General features: G+C 35.4%; 1 protein-coding gene across 2 annotated transcripts; it reads left to right on the plus strand.

Annotated features, from left to right (window-relative positions):
- The first annotated feature begins 443 nt into the window (after nt 1-443).
- Nucleotides 444-22,391, plus strand: LOC137402544 (vacuolar protein sorting-associated protein 33B-like). Of its 2 annotated transcripts, none has more exons than XM_068089048.1 (15): nt 444-530; nt 1,627-1,769; nt 2,141-2,258; nt 4,227-4,367; nt 4,463-4,567; nt 5,304-5,397; nt 7,482-7,633; nt 9,972-10,058; nt 12,147-12,315; nt 12,484-12,650; nt 16,157-16,348; nt 17,093-17,194; nt 20,677-20,770; nt 20,962-21,084; nt 21,674-22,391. In XM_068089048.1, exons 1-15 carry the CDS (start codon nt 444-446, stop codon nt 21,745-21,747), a joined length of 1,848 nt encoding a protein of 615 aa, XP_067945149.1. In that variant the 3' UTR covers nt 21,748-22,391. The 2 variants fall into 2 exon arrangements, with proteins under 2 accessions (XP_067945149.1, XP_067945152.1); XM_068089051.1 differs by having other exon boundaries at nt 456-530; nt 1,662-1,769.
- Nucleotides 22,392-22,957: the final 566 nt, after the last annotated feature.

Genomic DNA, 22,957 nt, shown 5'->3' on the forward strand with positions numbered 1-22,957 from the left:
ATACCTACATGTACTTACATCTGTCCATAAACACCCTCAAATTCATCATCATATTTCACGTTTCAACTCCTGTGTTTATGTCCTGTGTTTATTCCCTGTTTATTGGCCTGTCTTGACAAACTGTTGTTTTTTTGCGGAGTTGTCTCCCGTCGAGCTGAGCGAGCAAAACAAGTTGTTTTGTCAAGACAGGCTACCTGTTTATGGACAGATGAGATTTAAGTATATTTCAGAGTAATAGTGAGTAAGTAATAGTGAGTAAGAGAATGATAGAAGCATAAATTGATTCAGATTGATTGATGAGAATGTCTAAAAAAAATTAAACAGAAATGAATGAAAGGAAAATAAAGAATATACAGTAACTTATTTATTGGCAAATGGCAAATAGCGCACCAGTCTTTGAACGAATCAAAACCTTTTTAGTGAGTGAGAGATCATTGTTAAAGATGGCGGCGTCCATGAAACCCAAGTTTCCTAATTTAAATTCTTTAAAGAAGTTAACAAAAGATGAACTTCGGCGTATTCTAGAAACGGTACATATTGTTCTTTTAGTTTTTTATTTAGTTCCATCAATGTGCAATATGTTTACTTGATTATATATTTTTTCAAGAACCTAAAACTGCATTCTTCTTTATTTATCCTGTAGACCCTTCTGATTGAGAGGGGAGGATCTCCTTGATGGTCTTTTCTAAAATGTCTTGTGATAAAACATAGTGCATTAATTTAGCTTATTAAGGGCATGAAAGGCGTAAAAAACTAAATTGTGGTGCGGGGTAAGAAACTAAAAAGGTAATGATCAGTGCTGCTATATGTAAAGGCTTTTGTAGCAGATCTTGGTTGTATATAGATAACGGTCTCAGTAACTTGGTCATATGAATCATTTAGACTTGGGGATTTATCATGATCTTTAATAGTTTCAAAAGACATGTTTCTACTGGCACTAATTCTTTGGTCTTTTAGCAAATCTAGATTTAACTCTACTCTTGCTACCGTTTCTGAGAAATATCTTTTCTTTGCATTTTTAATAAACCTGATAGCTTGTGACTGAATTCTTCTAAGCATATCTATATGCTGTACCCTGTATGGATCCTAAGCTTTCATTGCATATTCGAGTTATGGTCTACATAAAGAGAGGTGTGCTATATACTTTACTTTGGGGGAGCTTGAAATAGTACGCGTTTTATCAATTCATGCATCCCAGATGCTTTTTTACACTTTCACTATGCACACATCAGGTAAGATCCCTACTGATATTCACACCTTGCCTACATATTTTATAGTTTCCACATAGCTCAAAGGTTGACCGCACAGGTGGTAATTTTCAAGCATATCTTTTCCAAACACTATAACATGTGATTTTACAGGATTGAACTGCATCTTCCATTTATTTGCCCTTGTATTAAGTCTATTAAGATCATCCTGAAATTCTATGCAGTCCTGGTTTGATTTAATATTACGATAAAGCATTCTTCAGTTGTCAATATTAGCTCTGCAGTTTAGTACAGCGAGTTTGATTTGATTGATTGATTTCGAGATTGATTGATTTAATTGATTGTCTTATGCAAACTTTTTAATTGTTTGATTTCTAACAGTAGTGTCAAATGTATATTTGGCCATTTGTTTATCTAGAGGCATGGTGTTAAAGATCTCTTTATTGACCCTAGTTTAATGAAACCCATTGACCGCCTTGCTGACATAAGCTTCTTAAAGAATCATGGAGTTGACAGGATATTTAAGATGGACTCGTCGAAGCCTGTTCAAGGAAGCAAAGAGTATGCTTATTTATTTGTTTCTTGTTTTATTTATTTCTATCTTTGTTATATCTCAAGGTTTTTTGTTTACAATCTTACTGTGAGGGCTGTTTTCATATAAGCAATAACTTGGTACAGTTATGACTCTGCATGTTCTATATAGACGATCTATTCTCTCTTTAGTTCGTCAATCGTTTTCAGCTTTATAGTATTATTTATCTCGCGGAGCTTTTGGGATCTACCTGTTTGTTTGTTCTTTACTTAATGTTATGACTATCAATGTAGGCATTTAAAAATTGATAGATGCAAAAAACATTGGTCATTACCCTTAACGTTGTAAGCTGGTTGTGAGAGTCATATTACCAGTAGGGTCTATGCAATTGCTTTTGTAGAAGGTTCTACATCATGAGACCAAAAGCTTTTAATGCCAGGCTATTAGTAGAGCAAATTAAGGGGGAGCAGACAGCGGGACATGACAGACGATATACTGTCGTTATGGTGCCACGGAGTGTAAGCATCAAATGATTGCTTCTTCATTTACTAACTTTTACACTTATAGTCACGTACAGTGGAACCTCTATATATGAAATTAATTTGTTCTGGAAGCTGTTTCATAAGTAGAAACTTTCATAAGTAGAAAATTTCGTAAGTAGAAACTTATTTTACCATATACCGTAAAACCTCTATTTGATCGACCACCTTTATTTGAATGCCATCTCTAATAGAACACCACTATAGGAGAAGGGCTGAAAAATGCTGTGCCACTCTTTAATTGAATGCCATTTCCATTTGACTGCCACTTTGACATTCGTTGATTTTTACAAACCCATACTAGAAAGTCATCAGTAGAAAAATTTCCACAAAATGGTACTAATAATAACTTGGTTACATCTATAACAATTAATTGTTCCACTGTTGCTCTAGTGGTTGCCATTATCGACAGAGTACTTGAGAAGAAAAATTGTTACAATCATCAGAACTACATCTGATTCGGAGTCACTAGGGTCTAAATCCGATCCATTGACTTCAAATTCGTCGATAATGTGGTTTACAATCAGACCTGAAGACTTTAAAGCGTTTTGATAAACGATGAGAATACTCTTCAGGAACATTGTACGACTTAATTAACTATAATACAGGCATTGTTATGGCGTATCGAGGTCCGTATTCTAATTCCAAAGCTTTACACTTTTTTTTTAACTTTTAAAGCAACACCATCGAAATAAGTAATAACTGTATCCGGCTAAGTTTTACTCAGAGTAGCACCTTGTTTAACTCAGTCTGATACTTCGACGTATATGAACAACGGCTTAGCAAAATTGCTGAGGCTGACAGCATTAGCATCACTTTTCCCGTAAAAGGGTTAAATTTATCTTCCCAATATTCTGACAAGTTAGTCAAAAAATACAGCGTCACCTCTATTTGAACGTCACCTCTAATGAAAAGCTACTATAGGAGAAGGATTAAAAATACAGCAGTCTAGCATTCAAATAGAGGTTTGACAGTAAATGCCCTAATTTATTCCGAGCCCCCACACAATTCTGACAGAGCATTTGTACAGATTATAAATACATGCAATGGTTAAACCTTGTAACAAATACACATTAGAATTACATTATTACATAATAAATGGAAAAAGTACTCATGGAATAAAGAAAAACGTAAGAATGACAGATTATAAAAACTACGGACAGTGTGTTTGTTTACCTTTGGCGTTAGCATTTTAGACGAGGCTAAACGGAAGCCAAGGGGAGTGGGAGTCAGAAGAGTGGGTGTTGTATAGTTGTCGTGATTTTGCATTTCTCAGAATAAATTTTTGCACGCACGTAAGTAGAAAGATTTATTTAGATATTGAAAAAGAAAAACTGTAATCATACAAGAAACACAGAACTAGAATTGCTAGAAACAAAAGTTGTCGTACTCTGTATGTGGTACATGATAACTCCAAAATTGTATGCCGTACCAAAGCGAAACATGCCATTTACTGATTTTTGCTAGCGAGTCGAGGATGACTTGTTGTACCCACAGTAAACAAACAGGCCAAAAATACAAAACAAATGGATGTAAATACAAAATAGTCGAAAGGCTTTTCATATCTAGAAACGTCTTTCATAAGTTGAAGCAAGATTTCTACTGAAAGATGATTCCTAACTTAAAATCTTTGTAAATAGATTCTTTCGTAAGTAGAGATACCGCTGTATGTGGGATTTTATCTGGTCATTTATGTAGCTGAATAGCTGCGAAGTAAAGAATGTGTGCTTATCTAAAGCATACTTGTGCAAGCACATGGTTCCTACACTTCTGCAATGTATACCATGCTAATATACTACTGAGTATCCTGTCGTAGTGTTGTGTATGCTTTGATGTATTGGAGTATACTGTGATATTGCTGAGTACATTTGTATATTGTTGAACTTGCTATCATATTGTTGCGTATGCTAATATATTTTTCCAAGATATGATTTTGGCGGTTTCCAGCTCTACATCTGCGAAAAAATCTTTGAAGAGCATGGACTGCATGGCTGTGTGCACACTGAGGCTTTGCCACTGCACACTATTCCTATAGACAATGATATTATCACTATGGAGCTTGACCTATTCTACTCATCATATTTTCTTGTAAGTTTTCTTCCTAGACAGACATAAATATGATATAATTGATAGATGTAATCAATTATTAATATATTTAATACATGCCATTATCCATATTACAGCATCATGATGAAACTTGGGTTCATGCGGCTGCTTCTGCTCTTGTTTCCCTGCAACAGGAGTTTGGTAAACTTCAGAATGTATACGCGATTGGGCAGTGTGCTAAGGTTTGTTAACTTTTTCTACCGATTGTTATCGCAATTTGCTGTTAATTGGATTTACCACAGTTTTTCAAGTTTTTCAGATTTACCACAATTTTTGCATCACTGAGTCGCCTGTTAAGGAGTTGTCTTTCTCAGACAAATTAAGTTTTAAAAAATAACATGTAATTATTTAATCCTGTTGGTATTTTATTGACAATTGATGTATCATATGAGCAATATTTTATTATATAACCACTAACACTAGCTTTTTATGAAACTATCTTTTACTGTAAACCTACATATGACTTGTTCAATGATATCTCTTTGTTGTGTATTTTTTGATTCATAGAAATAGAACAGTTTTTATGTTTTTCTTCTCTAGAATCGGTATCAGCCAAGAAGAATTCTTTTTGTATCACTCAACTAGCTTGGTTTGTCACAAAACCACTGAACATTATCGGCGTAAAAAAGCTTTAAAGTAGAACTTTTAGATAATAAATTTGATGAAAAGAAGATAACCCCTCGTCTCATACACTTATTTGCTTATTTTCTATTTTCTTTTTTATTTATTAACCCTTAATGATTAAGAGGCATTTTGCTTATAGCATATTTTATATAACATAAAAGATTCAAGTATACAAGTATTTGATTAGATGATATTTAGATGCTTTGCAAGTAGTCACGTAAAGGGGTCTTCTTTGTCTTTTTATACATGCCAATAAGTACGTGAGCTGGAGAGATTTCTCTTTCATCTTTACAGAATACTTGGGATTTGTCTCAGACGCTGCTTGAATATGAACCTGACATAACTGGACTCCAGAGTCAAATAGAACACTTGATTATTATGGACAGAGGTAGACCAGTTGTATTACTGCCATACTGTTGTACCTCTTGATGCACAGCTAGTTAATATTATAGTCATCTTTTATGGCACACGTGATGCAGAATAAATGACTACCGTATTGTCTGAACTATAACCCCTGACATTTTGCACAAAATTAAGTACGGTGCGGGGGCTATAGAACTGTGGTTTACGCATAAAGTTTGTCTTCTATTCATCACTAGCGATCTAACACAAACTTATGATTTAATTATAAAATGTATCTTTGTCGTAGCGCATAGAATAGATCTTCAGTTCTGTGTACAGTACATTATATTGTTGAATTACATACAGTGCACCCTCACTAAGTTTTGTGCAAGTACTGTACAAATTAAAAAATAGTATGTTAACCTTGGTAACTATAGTTACCTACAGTAACTTTAGTATATTTAGTGTATATTTTGGTTGTGATATGCATTAATATGTAACATTGCAATGTGCTATGTGCAGTACATACCGTAGACAGTTTTTCTCTTCAAGACAGACGTACGTATAACATGAACTTTGAATTCACTTTAAATAGGTTTAGCTTACTAAACACACACTTGAGCGAAGTTTTAGTATGTATTTTTAACTATTTTACTGAATTTAATTTTGTTATCACTAAAATTTTATCACCTATTAGTTTCTGGCTTCGTTTCCAATATAATTTTAGCCGACCTGATTAAAACCTTTTCCATCCTTATTCAACAAAAAGCCCCAATAGAGCTTCTTTCATAATAAAGTGGATGTTTGTTAGCAGGTTAAGGGAAGTTGTCTGACCACTTGCTTTTTGTGTAAAGGGATCGTAACTCCAACTTTGGTACTGGTTTTAAAGGAAAATTGTACTGTTTTACACACGAGAATTGCTGAACTATAAAAAAATCGGTCATCGTGTCTCTTTCAGGCGTTGTAAAAATGTTTTCCATTAACAGCATTTCGGTGTCTTTGTTATTTTGACGTACGTAATAAGCACACCGACTGCCAAATTTGAACTCTAGCGAAAATTTTGTTGAATTCGTATGGTTAAATACGACGCCTCACCTTAAGATTCGTATGGTGAGGTGAAAACTCATCATGTTGCACTTCATAAGGTGAAAAAATCATATATCAGAGTAAACGTATCCTGAGGGTGCACTGTTCAAAATTCTAATTGTCAAGAGGCATCAGTAACTTAAGTTACTAAGCCTATGCAGGATTGTATAATCTTGTTCAGTCACTTGATTATTGATTTCTATCATGTGACATCTTGATTTTTAAATAAGAGCGCCATCTGTAAGGTATTTATTTTTAGTCAATTAACCAAGATGCTAGCTAAGAGTAGAAAAAACTACAGTGTAGCTTTAAAGTACAGTTTGCCAAGGAGCACGGAAATAGAGCGGCAAGCAACTCAGATTCGACGAGTTGCTGGTTAGCGCTTGCAGAAAACAAGAAGATGACTCGGTGCGAGCTATAGCACAGTGGGAGTTATAGTACGGTGTGGATTATAGTAAAGTGCGGGTTATGGTAAAGTGAGGGTTAGAGTACGGTGTGAGTTATGGTACAGTGTGAGTTATAGTACAGTGTGGGTTATAGCACAGTGTGGGTTATAGTACGGTGTGGGTTATAGTATATGGCAGATTATAGTATGGTGCGGATTATAGTGCTGTGTGAGTTATAGTACCGTGCTAGTTATGGTACAGTGTAAGTTATAGTACGGTGAGGGTTATAGTATGGTGTGAGTTATGGTACAGTGTGAGTTATAGTACGGTGTAGGTTATAGTAAAGTGTGGGTTATAGTACGGTGAGGATTATAGTACGGTGTGAGTTATAATACGGTGTGGGTTATAGTATGGGTTAAGTTATAGTACAGTGCAAGTTATGGTATGATGCAGGTTATGCGCAGATTTCTTTCGAAATTTGTGTAAGTTTGGATTGTATACAGATGCTGGTTATAGTCTTGAAAATACGGTATTAACAAATTGTCATCTCTTTCTATTGCTGACCTCCAGTGTAGACATTTCAATCTTCAGCAAATATATATTATCATTTGCTAATGAATATACATTTCATTCATACATGTGCGACGTGTCTTTGCAGATGTCGATCTGGTCACTCCTCTTTGTTCTCAAGTCACGTATGAAGGACTCCTCGATGACATATTTGGTATCCAATGTGGAGTAATTGAGTTCGGTAAAGAGGTTACTCAGTCAGAAAAAAGTGTTAAATCGGTGCTCAGCTCTAATGATTCGGTGAGCAGTTTCTCTAGCCAATGTATCTTTGTTCTCATATCGCTGCCTATGCTTGCATTTTATCTTAAGAATACTGAACAATGCGTATAGATTATGAAAAACATCTTGTACTGTTGTACAGTGTGTCAACCATAACTAGACCACACGTTGTATCACATGTATAATTTAAAACACTATAGCAGTTTCTGACTCTTATTTCTCTCCCAATCATGTGTTTTTCATGTAAATGTGGGTCACTCTGGCATAGATGTAACTCTGGCATAGATGTAACTTTTTAAACATCTAACAGTAGTTATCAATACATGAAGGCTTATTGCGATTGCAGTCGAAGTTTGAGTAGACTTTGAAGTATTGACTTTGAATACAGTGAAAGTCTTATTGACGACTCCTTTCATTTATTGTTTTTTCCGCATAGGGTGTAAATGCCAATCAAATGGACGTCCTGATTCTACACAGATAGTAATTTCTAGTATATGATTTTTGAAGCTTCGTAGTTTCATAAGCAGTTTTTAAGAGACTGACAGTGGGAATGAAAATATAGCATGAAAATACAAAAGTAGGGAAAATTTCTGTAAGGTAAGTTAGTTTAAACTCTAGCGAGTCTATTGCCGCCATTCCTTGCGACTTGTGTTGGTAGTTGATGTGTTTCATCTTTTGCATCCCTTGTGCGCCTCTTGTGCGTCCCTTGTACGTTCCTTGTGCGTCCCTTGTACGTTACTTGTGCATCCCCTGTATGTCCGTTGTGCGTCCCTTCTGTGTCTCTTGTGAGTCCCTTGTGCGTCTCTTGTGGGTCCCTTGTGAGTCCCTTGTACGTTCCTTGTGCGTCCCTTGTACCTTCCTTGTGCGTTATTTGTACGTTCCTTGTGCGTCCCTTGTGCGTCCTTTGTGTGTCCCTTGTGTGTCTCTTGTGCATCCCTTGCGTGTCCCTTGTGCGTCCCTTGTGCGCCCCTTGTGCATCTTTTCATAAATAATTTACTGATTTATTTTGAATTTGTTAAAGGCTGCCTTGCAACAAAATTCGCACTACAGTTATTTGGTATCAAAAGGTTCAGCATGTCATGCTCTGCTGTGTGGTAGGGGCAAATTATGTGGAAATGTGATTACGAGCTCTTAAAAGATAAAAAACTAACAGTTAATCGCAGCCATCACGAAAACGCCGTAGGTTGGAATCCCTTTATTTCGATGACGTACTCAACTCAAAGTGATTATTTTTTTGACACGTGATGATATCACGCAAATTGAAAGGCCAATAAAACGCTCAATATAAAGCGTCTCCTAGCACTAGTTTATGACGAACACTTCAGGTTCTACCAGAAAGCCCCTATCAAATATAGGTGCTCACTACTTTTCTGTTTCATTTCAGCTTGGTCTAATCATCTAGTCATAATTTGGTCATGTGACCCATACCTCCTGCCAAATGACGCGAACAATTTCTGCAGCATTTTTGACTATCACAGATGACCGACAGACTCATCACGTTTAACAGAGGATGATATGCACTCCTTCGAGCTAATTAAACGAAATTTTATGCTAGGTTTTGAGATATCAGTGCTCAAAGTGACAGCATTACAGTGATAATGAAATAGACTCGTAAGGACAATAGACATGGTTTTATTGAATGCATGAAGTATATTTGTGAAAATATTTTGACGAATGAGCTTGCACGTAGTTGTAAACAGAAGCATTTAGTGTTGAACTACGTCACATCACCACGTCACAGGAATTCCGACCTACATAGTTTTCATGATGGCTTCGATTAACTGTTCGTTTTTAAGCTTTTAAGAGCTTTTAATCACATTTCCACATATTTTGCACCTACAAAACAACAGAGTAAGACATGGTGAATCTTCTGATACCAAATAACTGTAATGTGAATTTTGTTGCAAGTCAAACTTAAAAGAATTACAGGATTTTCAGGCTGTGCATTTTTATAGCGACATTTGATCCAGCCTACAACGGCTTGAAGAGACAAAGCGTTTTCTAGAACAAATTAACTTTACAAATACATATATATGTTTGACTGTATTTTAATCAACTGTGTCGCAGTTGCAGATTTTCTGACACGCATATGAACTCGCTAGAACCTGATTGTAGCTGGAACCTATAGTATTGTGCTGATAAGTTCTTAAAACAGGTTCTTTAAAAGGAAATTATAGTCTGATTATTATGCCTCAGAACCCTTTTTCCCTGGTTTGCTTCCTTTCATTGAAATTACAAATGGGTTCGCCTGCTTCTATTACCTTGGGTCAAGACTGTGTCACACTTATGAGGGTTATTACAGCAACAACGCTAATTAATGCTAATTTCATGCATGTTAATTCTCTGCAACTTTATCTAGTTATTTGAAGAAGTAAGAAACAGGCATTTCTCTACAGTCTACAAGTTACTCAGCACAAAGGCTAGAGAGCTCCAAAAGAATTATGGTGTAAGTTAGTACTTTACTTGCTGATTATGACTGACTGCTCTCAATGAGTTTATATCTGTACTAGATGAATGCTGATCATTGTAGGGCTAGTAAAAAGTTTTTGCAAAGAAAATTTATTTTTACTCAACATTTACTATAACTTTTAAATGAAGGTGTTTTGTTTATTTCTGTGTACTGTGTTTATTTCTGTGTACTGTGTTTATTTCTGTGTACTGTGTTTATTTCTGTGTACTGTGTTTATTTCTGTGTACTGTGTTTATTTCTGTGTAATTCATCCTGTACCTCCAACAGTGCCTACTACAGCTCTATACTGATTGCAATAATCCTGTTGGTCATGAAATTTTATGCATTTTCCGTCAAGTATGAGCACAAATTTTCTTTCTGGTGTGGCTTCACGCATAATGCTAGTTGCAGTGTTAAGTGTGAAGCCTGGAAGATTGGCATGCGTAATATGTATGTGCCCAATTTACTTCATAGTATAGGCAATTGGACAAATTGGATAAATGCCTTTCTGCAGAACTGGAGGTTTTGAGTTCAAATTCCGTACGCAGTGGATTTTTCATTCTTACAACTTTATCGTTATAACTGGACACGCAAACAGACAAACATTGAGATTTATATATAAATATTTTATCGCTCCTCCCATTTAGCTTATCACTATATGATATCGCTCCTCTCATTTAGTTTATTAGTATGTTATATCACTTCTCTCATTGGGTATATCAATATATTATATCACTTTTCTCATTGAGTATATCAATATATTATATCACTTTTCTCATTGAGTATATCAATATATTATATCACTTCTCTCATTTAGTTTATTAGTATGTTATACCACTTCTCTCATTGAGTATATCAATATATTATATCACTTTTCTCATTGAGTATATCGATATATTATATCACTTTTTTCATTGAGTATATCAATATATTATATTACTTTTCTCATTGAGTATATCAATATATTATATTACTTTTCTCATTGAATATATCAATATATTATATCACTTCTCTCATTGAGTATATCAATATATTATATTACTTTTCTCATTGAGTATATCAATATATTATATTATCAAAGTGAACACTACTACGTGTATTTTGATGTTACTTCAGATCTTTAGTACATGTACTTTGGGACCTTGATAAAGTGCTTCACCAACAAGGTTTCGGGACCTTCTTGCAACGTAATGGCTTTGTTATGCCTTTTATACATGCTTTGCTGCCAACGTCGCATGTCTAGTGCATGTACATGTAGTTCGCTAATTGTTCCTTATGTTGGCTAGTCTGTGCAACAATCTGGTGTGACGTTTCCAAGCTCCTTATTGGCATCTATGGTTATGAATGTCACAGTGCATTACCCTTTTCGTCTTTCTGTCTCTAACACAGATTCTACTAAGATTTTACTAGATCACTTATGTCTCACAATCATGTTTTAGTAGAATCCTGTCATTTCATCTTGAGTAGTTTGGTGTAGTATCTCTGATAGCTTAAAAAAATCGGAGATTTTCTAGAAATGCAAAGAGTGCTCTCTAATCATCCCGTAATATACGAATAGAGTTACCACGTAATATACGAATAGAGTTACCACGTAATATACGAATAGAGTTACCACGTAATATACGAATAGAGTTACCACGTAATATACGAATAGAGTTACCACGTAATATACGAATAGAGTTACCACGTAATATACGAATAGAGTTACTACGTAATATACGAATAGAGTTACCACGTAATATACGAATAGAGTTACTACGTAATATACGAATAGAGTTACCACGTAATATACGAATAGAGTTACCACGTAATATACGAATAGAGTTACCACGTAATATACGAATAGAGTTACCACGTAATATACGAATAGAGTTACCACGTAATATACGAATAGAGTTACCACGTAATATACGAATAGAGTTACCACGTAATATACGAATAGAGTTACCACGTAATATACGAATAGAGTTACCACGTAATATACGAATAGAGTTACCACACGTTATGATACTTGCATAAGTTACCGAAGTAGATCTCGCCACGTTGTCTATGAACTCCACAAGTCACTGTTGTACTTGGTTTTAGAATGTTGATAGCATGTCAGTGTCACAATTGAAGAGCTTCGTGGCAGACGACCTCCAAAGTCTTAAACAATTGCATCGCTCACTTACGCTGCATATTAGCGCCTGCGAAGTTATTACTAAAAAGAAAACTGCTGAAGGTGATCTGGCTGAGCTTTTAGCCACTGAACACGGTTAGTTACCTCACATATATCCAGTTATGCTAGCTGCACTAATTGCACTAGTTACAGTCATGAATGCACACGGTTATTAATAGTCACTCTCTCGTAAAAGATGAAGCATTTTATTATTTGTTGGCAAACTTGCTACACAGCACAAGGCATTCGATTTGTCATTTACAGGCTTGCTGCAAGGACATGGCATGACAGAGAACATGAAATATATCGAAGAGCTGATTCATCGACAGCAGAATCCTGTGAACCTTTTACGGTTGCTTTGCCTCCTATCGCTGGTCAAAGACGGCCTCTCTCCGGATACATATGATTCTCTCAAAACTCTCTTTCTTCATGTATGTATTAGGACTTGTTTACTAATGTTTGCTTCTGATTATCAGCTATGTGTACATTAGTCAATGATTTCCCACAAGCTTTTAACCAAAGTCTGTGCTAATAATTTTGCAATTTAAACAACTACTTTGGCCAGTAGTACCGACAATGTACTTCATGCACATGGTTTGCCCATCGCTCTTGTTGGTTCTAAAAGTGTCGGACTCAAAGCAATAACTTTTGTGCGGTTCGAAGGCCATCTTTATTGGAACCATGCCATGTCGTTGCGATAGATCGATGACTCCATTTTGTAATGATAGCTGGTGCTATGATACTATCAAGCCATAAATATTCTCATAAATATCCGCTTAAACTCTGAAGCTGGATCATACGCGATTCATGAATCTTCAGTGTTGTTCATGTGAAGGCAATGAAAGGGTGGCTAGCTATAGTTACAATCATGTTCGCTTAATATTAATTTCAAATATATTCTAATACGTTACAATAAAAATTTTAATTTGGTGAATTCATTTCTATATTTATTGCAAGTTTACTTAAACATGAAAAATGCATAACAACAATTTAATACAGAGAAACAACAAAGTTACTTTCAAATACATGACTGAGTTGACCTTTTAATCACGAATTTTAATGACTTCCCGTAGCATTCACCGTACTGACATAAGTCCGCTTTGTGTGAAGACTTTCGGTACATTAAATTATACATAAAAAAGTGTTTCTTAGCATTCTAAAATCATTCGTAGCATTGTACTAGTTTTTTGTAGTAACAGAGATCTGTCACACCTTGTAGAACTTTTGTATCAAATTTCAGCGATAAAAAATACTACTAATGTGTTTTGAACTGGAACCAATTGTTGTTTATGGCTAAATGAAACCACAGTTGCTGGATGCTGGAGTATTTTATGATTGGTTATAATATCGTGGTCATCAAAAAAATTAAATCCAAGCAAACAGAATTTCACAGATTATACACAAAGTTTTTGATTTATTGATAATAAAACAGTTATATTAAATGATTGGCTGATCCATTTTCTGGCCAAAGTAAGCCCAATTATAGGCTAGCGAACACGCAGTTACATATTGTACCAAAGCATTGATAAGCCATGTATGAGCGCATTTACATGTAAAAACAGCTTACAAACAGGAGATGTCAGCTGTAAGCTTGTTAGCATGTTAATAGTTTAAAATACTGTAAAACCTCTATTCGAACATCACCTTTATTTGAACGCCACCTCTAATAGAACACCAATATCGGAGAAGGGTTGAAAAATACAGTGCCAGCTTTTAATGAACGCCACCTTTATTAGACTTCGACATTCTTTATGAACCCGTAATAGAAAATAATCAGTAGAAAAGTGTACGCAAAACGGTACTAATAATGACTCAGTTACATTTATAACAATTAATTCTTTCGCCGTTGCTTTAGTGGTTGCCATGGTTTTAGTGACGATGTACCTGAGAAGATTGATCCTCACAATCATCAAAACTACACTCTGATTTGAAGTCACTGAGGTCTAAATCCAATCTGCTGTCTTAAGATTCGTGTATAATGTGGTTTACAATCTGGCCTGAAGATTTTAAAGTTTTTAATGAAGGATGAGAATTTCATTAAAACTATGAAAGCTGCCCTATCGAAATAATTAATAACTGTCTCTGGCTAATAGTAGTTTCTTGTTTAACTCGGTCTGATATTCTGATGTATGTGAAAAACGGTTTAGCAAAAATGTTGATACGACGACATTAATGTCACTCGAAAGAGAATGTAAAATATGGGCGACATGAGCATCGCTTTGATTGTGAAAGGGTTATAATTTATCTTCCTAAAATTCTGGTGAGCTAGTCAAAAAATACAGCGCCACCCTCTGTTTGAATGTCACCTTTAATAAAATGCCAATATGGAACAAGGGTTGAAAAATACAGTGACATATCATTCAAATAGTGATTTTGTGATATCTAAATATCTCTAATTTTGGAATTTTTGTAAAATTTTCTGGATTTTTTATCTATTAAATAGAAAAAATGATATGGTGTTAGAAATAACAAAAAGCCACTTTTAGAGAAAATTTCTGAGTTTTCTCTCTTAGTCTTTTGAAATTTTTACAAAAACCCTGGGTATCTATTTATACCAAGATTTCTGGAAAAATGTGGTGTGAATAAGAATATGAGAAAAATATTTTCAACTTGATTTTTCTGAAAACATGAGAGTGCTCTGGCTTAAACTGAAAAGTTGATATTCTCAAGAAAAAAGTTTCTAATAAGGTTGTTCAATTATGCTTTTCTCACAAAAATTTGGCTAAAACTCACCAAAAAATTTGTACAAAACTCAGAAACCCTACAAAACCACAAAATACAAAAAAAATTCACCTTTTCCAGGTTGTTTATATCTTAAAAAGTAGTAAAAAACAACGTTTTTGCACAATTTGCATGAAAATGGTAAATTTTACACTATATTGGAAGTTTTACACTATATATTATAACAAAACCATAAAAATTGAACATTTTTCATGATTTTCGCTGAAAATTCCAAAAATTCACTCTGTTTTTCAAAATTAACATTTTTTTTTTCTTGTTCAAAAACTCGCTTTTCAAAAACACAGAAAACCACAAAATACGAGATTCTTATCTATTTAATCAGTCCAATAAATATACAGTATATTGAAGAGCAGACATAAACAAACCATAATTATCATACATGCAGAAACAAAAATTAAAATTTTTAAGACAAATATTTGCATTGTTTGCTCGGCAGGTTGCGTCTGATTGTTGCTTTCGTATGGAATCATTTCATTTTCTCCTGGTTGTTCGATACCGTCCACAACGTCTACCGACTTCAACTCTTCTTCTGCGTTGCTGAGTTAGTCGATATTAGCGTCTAAACAATTGTTTTAGCAGAGTAAAACTTATTCGCGTTGTTATTTGAAATCTTTTCACGAAAATAATGATAAACCATTAGCCGCATGTGCGCTAAGCACAAGTTATAATCTGAAAATAGTAGTACAAGTTCCATCGTAATTGTAAACCGTTTTTCACATACGTCGACGTATCAAGACTGCGTTAAACAAGCAACTGTTATTATTCTGATACAGTTATTAATTATTTCTATGGCATTGCTTTCAAATTTTTAAAGAAAAATCTGTAAGCTTTGGAGTTGAAAAGCGGACTTCGATACGACCAGAAACCACGAAAGAATTAGTTGTTAATAATGTAACCGGAGTTAATATTAGCACAATTTAATGGATATTTTCTACTGATCACTTGCTATTATGGCTTCGTAAAGATCAAAGAATGTCAAAGTGGTGGTCAAATAGAAGTGGTGTTCAAATAAAGGGTGGAGCTCTATTTTTCAAGCCTTCTCTTATAGTGGCGGTCAAATATGTAGAGGTTTTTGCGGTAAATTAAAATGTAAATGAAACTAATTTGTGAAATTGGCAGATTTTTGTGTCTCACATTTTTGAGTTGCCTGTCAGTTTTAGCCATTTTTAGGATGTAATAAAATTACTCATTACAGAGTCATGGATATCAGCATATTCTTACATTCCATAACCTCGCTAAACTTGGACTCTTTACCAAACGCTTACCTCCGCAGCAGGCTACAGTTAAACTTCCCGGGACCTCAGGCTCAAGCATTAAGCTTTCCGCTGCCAAGATTAACTTACCAAAGAAGAGCTCTTTCCAGATGCTGAGCAAAAACCTACAGTTGGTAAGCTTGTTAAAACATGATAGTATACATTTGTTAGGCAACTTAGCTGATGTTTACGTGCTTTCACCTGAAGTTGGGTGGCACACTTTATGAGATTTTTGATTTTTGTATAATCGGAAGTCTATTGTGTTAAGATTTTTTGTTGTATTCCTAAAAAGAATGTTTTATTTATTTAAAACTAGCAGTAAGCCCAGCGATGTCAGAGAGCCCGTAATTTGGGTGTTTAAGAGGCTTGTTCTCAGGCTCTCTGGTTCTCAAAAAATGTAGAAATGCATAGGGTTTACGCGTACTAAAGGCACCTTGCACACGTGCTATGATAAAGTGGGCTTTGTTGATATAAATTTAATGAATTTTAGAGCTTGCTCTAATCAGTCTCCTTCATTAAAAAGTCTATGCATGTCTTTTTTGTGGTAAAATGATAAACAACTAGTGTTTCTCTTTTCATAAAAGATTTTGGGCTAGTGAACCTCTGGTCATAACATTTGATATGAATCATAGAGTACAACATTTCAGGATCAAGTTGATCTGCCAAACTGACATTAAAGTGTTCTTTAGCAGTCAACTCACTCCAAAGACTTCTGGTGTGACTTGGAGCCCATTCATAATTTTTTTCTAGCCTACATTACCGTTGATCATGGGTTTACGCTATCTCCATCACTTCTCAGTAACATGTGTAACTTGCACTAAACTAGGTTTCATGATTGGTGGCCATGTTTCATCAACAGTTTCGTCAACGCTTTACAGATACGTAAACCGGGCAAAGAAGATGACCTGCGGAATCCCACAGATATGGCATATGTTTTTAGTGGGGCTTACACTCCCCTCTCTTGCAGGCTTGTGGAACTGGTAGGTAGAGCTAGCTTATGTTCCTCTTATTCTTATGAACTCTCATCTCATTATTACACTCAGTTAAACTCGCCCCATTTTGCACTCGAGATATGAGTATAATTTGATTCATAATAGAGCTTATAGTAGGATGAAATTGATATACAAATGAGTTGATCGATAGATTATATCAATTGACATGTCAATATTAACTCGCATGCCAATCGACTTAATCCCATTTGGAATTACTGAAATCAAATTACTGAATTCTAGACCTAAAATCTTATCACTGTAAACTACCAAAAAAATCATTCTATGAACGTTATCAATGTGTGATAAAAGCAAAGAAATAGCTTAAAATATTATTTAGCTTTTTGCTGTAATAACAAATAATTGCGACAGATGGGATTGAGAAAGATCACTTTCTTAACTTTAAACATTAAGGTTATTTTCCTTGATGAAAACAACAATGATAGTGACAAATTCTTGCTTACGTAAACAAACAAAAAGTACTTATTTGTAAAAAAAACAAGGACTTTGTTTATTATTACCTTAAACCAGATTTTTCATTTAATCATCGTTTGTTCTTTTCTGCTAAACCTTCGCCGGTTTCATTCAGGGAAAGGGTTTCATTTAGGTTTCATCATTTGGTTTTTTTCTACAAACCTATCCAATGAGACTTGTTTTTGTCTGCCTTTCAACATTTTTATAAAATTCGTTAAGGGGTTGTCAGGAAAAACACTGAAGCATGACTAGTTGAAACACTGAAGCATGACTAATTGAAACACTGAAGCATGACTAATTGAAACACTGAAGCATGACTAATTGAAAACACTGAAGCATGACTAATTGAAACACTAAAGCATGACTAATTGAAAACACTGAAGCATGATTAATTGAAACACTGAAGCATGATTAATTGAAACACTGAAGCATGACTAATTGAAACACTGAAGCATGACTAATTGAAACACTGAAGCATGACTAATTGAAACACTGAAGCATGACTAATTGAAACACTGAAGCATGACTAATTGAAAACACTGAAGCATGACTAATTGAAAACATTGAAGCATGACTAATTGAAACACTGAAGCATGACTAATTGAAAACACTTAAGCATGACTAATTGAAAACACTGAAGCATGACTAATTGAAACACTGAAGCATGACTAATTGAAACACTGAAGCATGACTAATTGAAACACTGAAGCATGACTAATTGAAACACTGAAGCATGACTAATTGAAACATTTTTGGAATGCTTCTTTTTACTGAAACATTCTGAGAAAGTTTCTCTGACAATCACAGCATTTCTTAAATTTCAGTTGCAGTAATCACTTTCTTAGACTCTTTGTTACTACTATTCTCCTGCATAACCTCCATATGTTGCATCATCTCTAGCTCCTTCAACTCCTCAGTTCACAGGTCCTCTACGTTTTTATTGATGAGCTCGTTAACATCGCCCCGCTTACCTCGCCCCGCTTACCTCGCCCCGCTTACCTTACCCCGTTTACCTCGCCCCGTTTACCTCGCCCCATTTACCTCACCCCGTTTACCTCGCCCCGTTTACTTCGCCCCGTTTACCTCACCCCATTTTCCTTGCCCCATTTTCCTCACCCCAATTTCCTCAGAGTTGTATCAACTTTTCAAGGAATACTATCACTTGTCTTCTGTCTCGGACTGAATTGCCTTAAAACCCATCCCTCTTTGCAACAACCTCCGGCTGTACTTTTCTCAATACAGATTTTAAAGTTCTCGCTTAACACCCTGTCATGTCAAGTCAATAATGCGTAAGTATGATATGATTTTATAGTCGTTCTTTCCAGAACTCTCTAAAGGTGAGATTAGGGCTTTTGGCCATCACAGAGCTGCTTTGTGGAGCAGCTTCTTGAAATTAAGGATTAACTGTTGATTTATCAGTCGTAAAATAGAAGTATTAGGAGGGTACGAACTTCAATGGACTGTAAGTCATTGAGAATGTAGTCATTCAGACCAGTTGGATGGGCTAACGCATTGTTTAAGCTCTAAACTTTAGAATAAGCAATGCTTGCAACGAAGGTTGATCGTCATGCGGACAACTATTAACTGCAGGACCAATGACGAGATTTACTCATTTGACGTTTCACATTTGGCCTTCCACAGGACTTGCAACTCTTTGGGAATTTTGTGTGACATGAAGGCTCGAGGATTTTCCAGGTTTATTTTGAAATCTCTACAGGTGTTTCACTTACTACAAGAGTAATGATAAAAGTCCTCATTGGAATTTTTCTCAAAATAGATTTGTTTTGTCACAGTTGAACACTTGTTAATTAGTAGTTTTCCTTTCTGATAAGTTACTGATACTGTATGGCGACTTTGTTTTCCGCCATATGGTATCAACAATAACTCCTCTCGAAATTAATGTAGGCTACTGATTACGACAAAATAACAAAAATGTCGATATGCTATTTTGCCTCTCAGTTCAGCGTTATCCGTTAGCGTAGAAACGGATTCGTAAACAAATAAGTGATAAAATTTTGGTTCCAAGTTTGAAGTTCACTAAAATACATACTAAAACTTCCTTCAAGTATATGTTACCTATTTCTTAGCACCTTCGCCAACAGCACTAGCAGCCTCCACTATTCTTTCAACTCAAGTGTATCCCAGATCTCTTCTTACATACATATCCAACCGGGAATGGTTTGCCTGTGTAGGTGAAAAAGAAAGAATCGGCATGGAATATGTTGGCAAAGACTATGACATGAAAACAACAAGCACTATATATGCCAAAATCTTCTCAAGGAGATGGAGCTTCCTGTTTAACATTGGCATATATAGTGCTTGTTGTTTTCATGTCATAGTCTTTGCCAACATATCCCATGCCAATTCTTTCTTTTTCATCCACACAGGTAGACCTGTTTCCTAATGGAAGCTTGTCTTTTTTGAGATAAAACTGATGTTCCTTTTGCTGGTGTTGCGAGTTTGATAACCTTTGTTTACAGAAAATGCAAATTGTAGAAGTACTCGAGTCGTCTTCTCTTGCAAGCTCATTGACTCTTATACCACACTCATGTTTTTCAATTATCTCTTGCTTTATTTCTGTCGGCATCATCCTGTTTTTCTCACCTTATGGAATTGCTGCTTTTCTTGTACAGTGATGGCACACAAAAAGTGATTTAGATTCGTTATTGCTGCTGATAATAAAGAGAACACTCGATGCAGAATAAACACGTGATGTACACCAGGCCATGTCCATTGTCATTTGGCAGAAAGCATGGCTTGTAAATAAAAGAGCTTGCATAATGGGTGTCTTGGGGTTTCACTGTCCTGATCTCTCATTTGTTGTTTACTGACCTCTCTCATCTCTGTATACTTACCTCTCATTCTTGTTGAATATATACAGACCCTTCACAATTCCCTTGTGCATCAAGTAAATGGTTCCTTCTATTCTTTGAGCTGATTGTCTGTTTGCGACTGTTCTCCTTCCTCACCCTCACCCTTATCTCTATTTTTTATTATAGATTTTACAAAAAAGAGGCTTTTCTGGCTTGGAAGACAGTATTAAACTGACTACAAACACCTACTACCAAAGTACACGGGCACAATCGGCTCGAGGTAAATTTGTCACTCGCTACCGATGCCTTTTGATGTATTCATGATTTTCATATTGCACACACTGCTTCGCCTGTTTCATGCTCGTGACGGTACTCCGGCCATGTGAATTAGATGATGACTAAGATGTTGTTTTTTTAAGTAGTCACTCTTTTGATACTTGATTGTGTAGTGATTATTCTGTTCATTGCTAGGAAGTAAAATTCAGGAGATGAATACATCAGGAGCTAGTAAAGACCAGACAGTGCTAGTCTTCTTCTTAGGTGGTGTTACATATTCAGAGATAGCCGCACTGCGTTTCCTCGGGCAAACAACAGGTATAAAGGCCATTTTAACTTACTTGATGGGGTTTTCCATCTTTGCTGACTATATGAATACCTACAGCCTTCCTCTCACTATTCTCACATGGATTGACAGGCACATGAGGTTTTTAAATTTTAATTCATAACTAAATAGTTAACAGTTGTGTATTTTATTTGGTTTTGATTATGCTCATTTTTGGAACCAAAATGTTCTTTGGTAGCTGTTTCCTAGCGTGATGCTCATTTTAGGATTAGAACTAGTGACGATAAGTGACAGCATACAGTATTACAGTATTTGCAAGCGTGTGAATCAAGTCAGAATAATGTCTAGAAAATTTACATCGTCTGAAAGGTTTTGTACCGCTTCGTTCATTGAATAGCTACCTCCTGAAACTGCTGCCTATGCGGCTCGCTGTTCAGCCGCCTTCTCGGCTAATTGTTTGTCTTTCACTAAAGGATAGTATTGCTTGCACGAAAATCTTATAGCTGCACTTTAGTGAATTTGGTATTATTTCCTTTAAGATTTCCTTTAAGATATCAGTATTACGTATTAAATGAACGTTGTGCAATAATACTGATGTTATTCTGGAAACTATGTTTGTAGGTAACAGGTTTTTAATCCTCACTACCAATATCCTCACGGGTAACAGATTTATCTCTCAGCTAAAAACTGTATGATTTAATTCAAACGCCTCAATTACCTTGAGGCAGCGCACCTCTAACACAGGCTGATGGACTCAAGGACATCATTTGAGATGCTGTAATCTACGCTGCTATAACTGACATGACAACAATCACTGACGCTGATCCCTCTTACGACATATCGCTGTTTCTATGATAAGAACTCACTTAGAGATATTCTTATCTGCTGTACTATATTTTTATTTATGGTTTATGTATACCAGTGATATTACTCTTCAATTACCAGAATTAAATCAATAACTTTTTATTGATAGTAGTGCTCAGTTTTTAAATTCTGAAAGACTCCCTGCAAAACTGTTGGATATCACAAAATGTTCTTAAATTGCTATCTCGAATCTTAAACCCGGGTATAATTATGAGCTGTGCTCTTCGTCCTCTTGTATTGACTTATTGTGAGATGAATAAATCAGTCAAATTTTATGATTTTTGAATCAAATTCAAAGAATTTTGTTAGAAAATTTCTGACTCCTAAACAAATAGGAGTCACAAAATATTTTTGTTACCTTACATAGACTATGCTAAAGTTCAGATGATTGATTTGCCCTGTAGGCCAGATAGGCTAAATGACCTTGACCATAGTATGAACCAATTAATCAGTATTGGTTTTGAAATGGGGTGAAACTACCAGCCTATAAATAAACCTAGTATATTCAATGATAAAAAGTGCTTCTTATACTTTTGATCAAATATTCTCAAGATGCTAAAACAATAAAACTATACATAGCGGAAGAGTATAAAATAGTACAAAATGTTTAAAATAAAAACGTCAGATCTAGACATCACATGAGAGTAACTCAATTTGCCTTGCTCAGTGTAGAGCCAGTGACTGCACCAGGTACATAGTAAAATATTAACGCTTTCATTCTGTTTTAACTACCTATTTATTTACACAAGCCAACGATAAAAAAGATTTATGGCCAAAACATTGTGACTGCCGTTCTAATTCGTCATTCTTATGATTTGCAAGGTGGTCTGATTTCTGTCCCACTGTGGATCTTGATGTATGATTTCTGTTGGTTTCCTCTAAACACCACCAAAAATGTGCATCATAGCGGCTCATTGTTTATCACGGTGGAACTTACTAGCTGTAGGTTCCACCGTTAGATACGGCAGTTGCACCACACATTTTGTGTTAGAGCAGTAGGCTATTCACTGTGTAATATAGCACCACATATGTTGTGTTAGA

The sequence above is a fragment of the Watersipora subatra genome, chromosome 1 (genome assembly GCF_963576615.1).
Source record: "Watersipora subatra chromosome 1, tzWatSuba1.1, whole genome shotgun sequence".
Taxonomy (NCBI): Eukaryota; Metazoa; Bryozoa; class Gymnolaemata; order Cheilostomatida; family Watersiporidae; genus Watersipora; species Watersipora subatra.

Coding starts and splice junctions, on each gene's coding strand:
- LOC137402544 (XM_068089048.1), top strand. CDS start 444: ATGGCGGCGTCCATGAAACCCAAGTTTCCTAATTTAAATTCTTTAAAG. Junction 4,568..5,303: donor CGATTGGGCAGTGTGCTAAG/GTTTGTTAACTT, acceptor TCATCTTTACAG/AATACTTGGGATTTGTCTCA. Junction 12,651..16,156: donor TCAAAACTCTCTTTCTTCAT/GTATGTATTAGG, acceptor TACTCATTACAG/AGTCATGGATATCAGCATAT.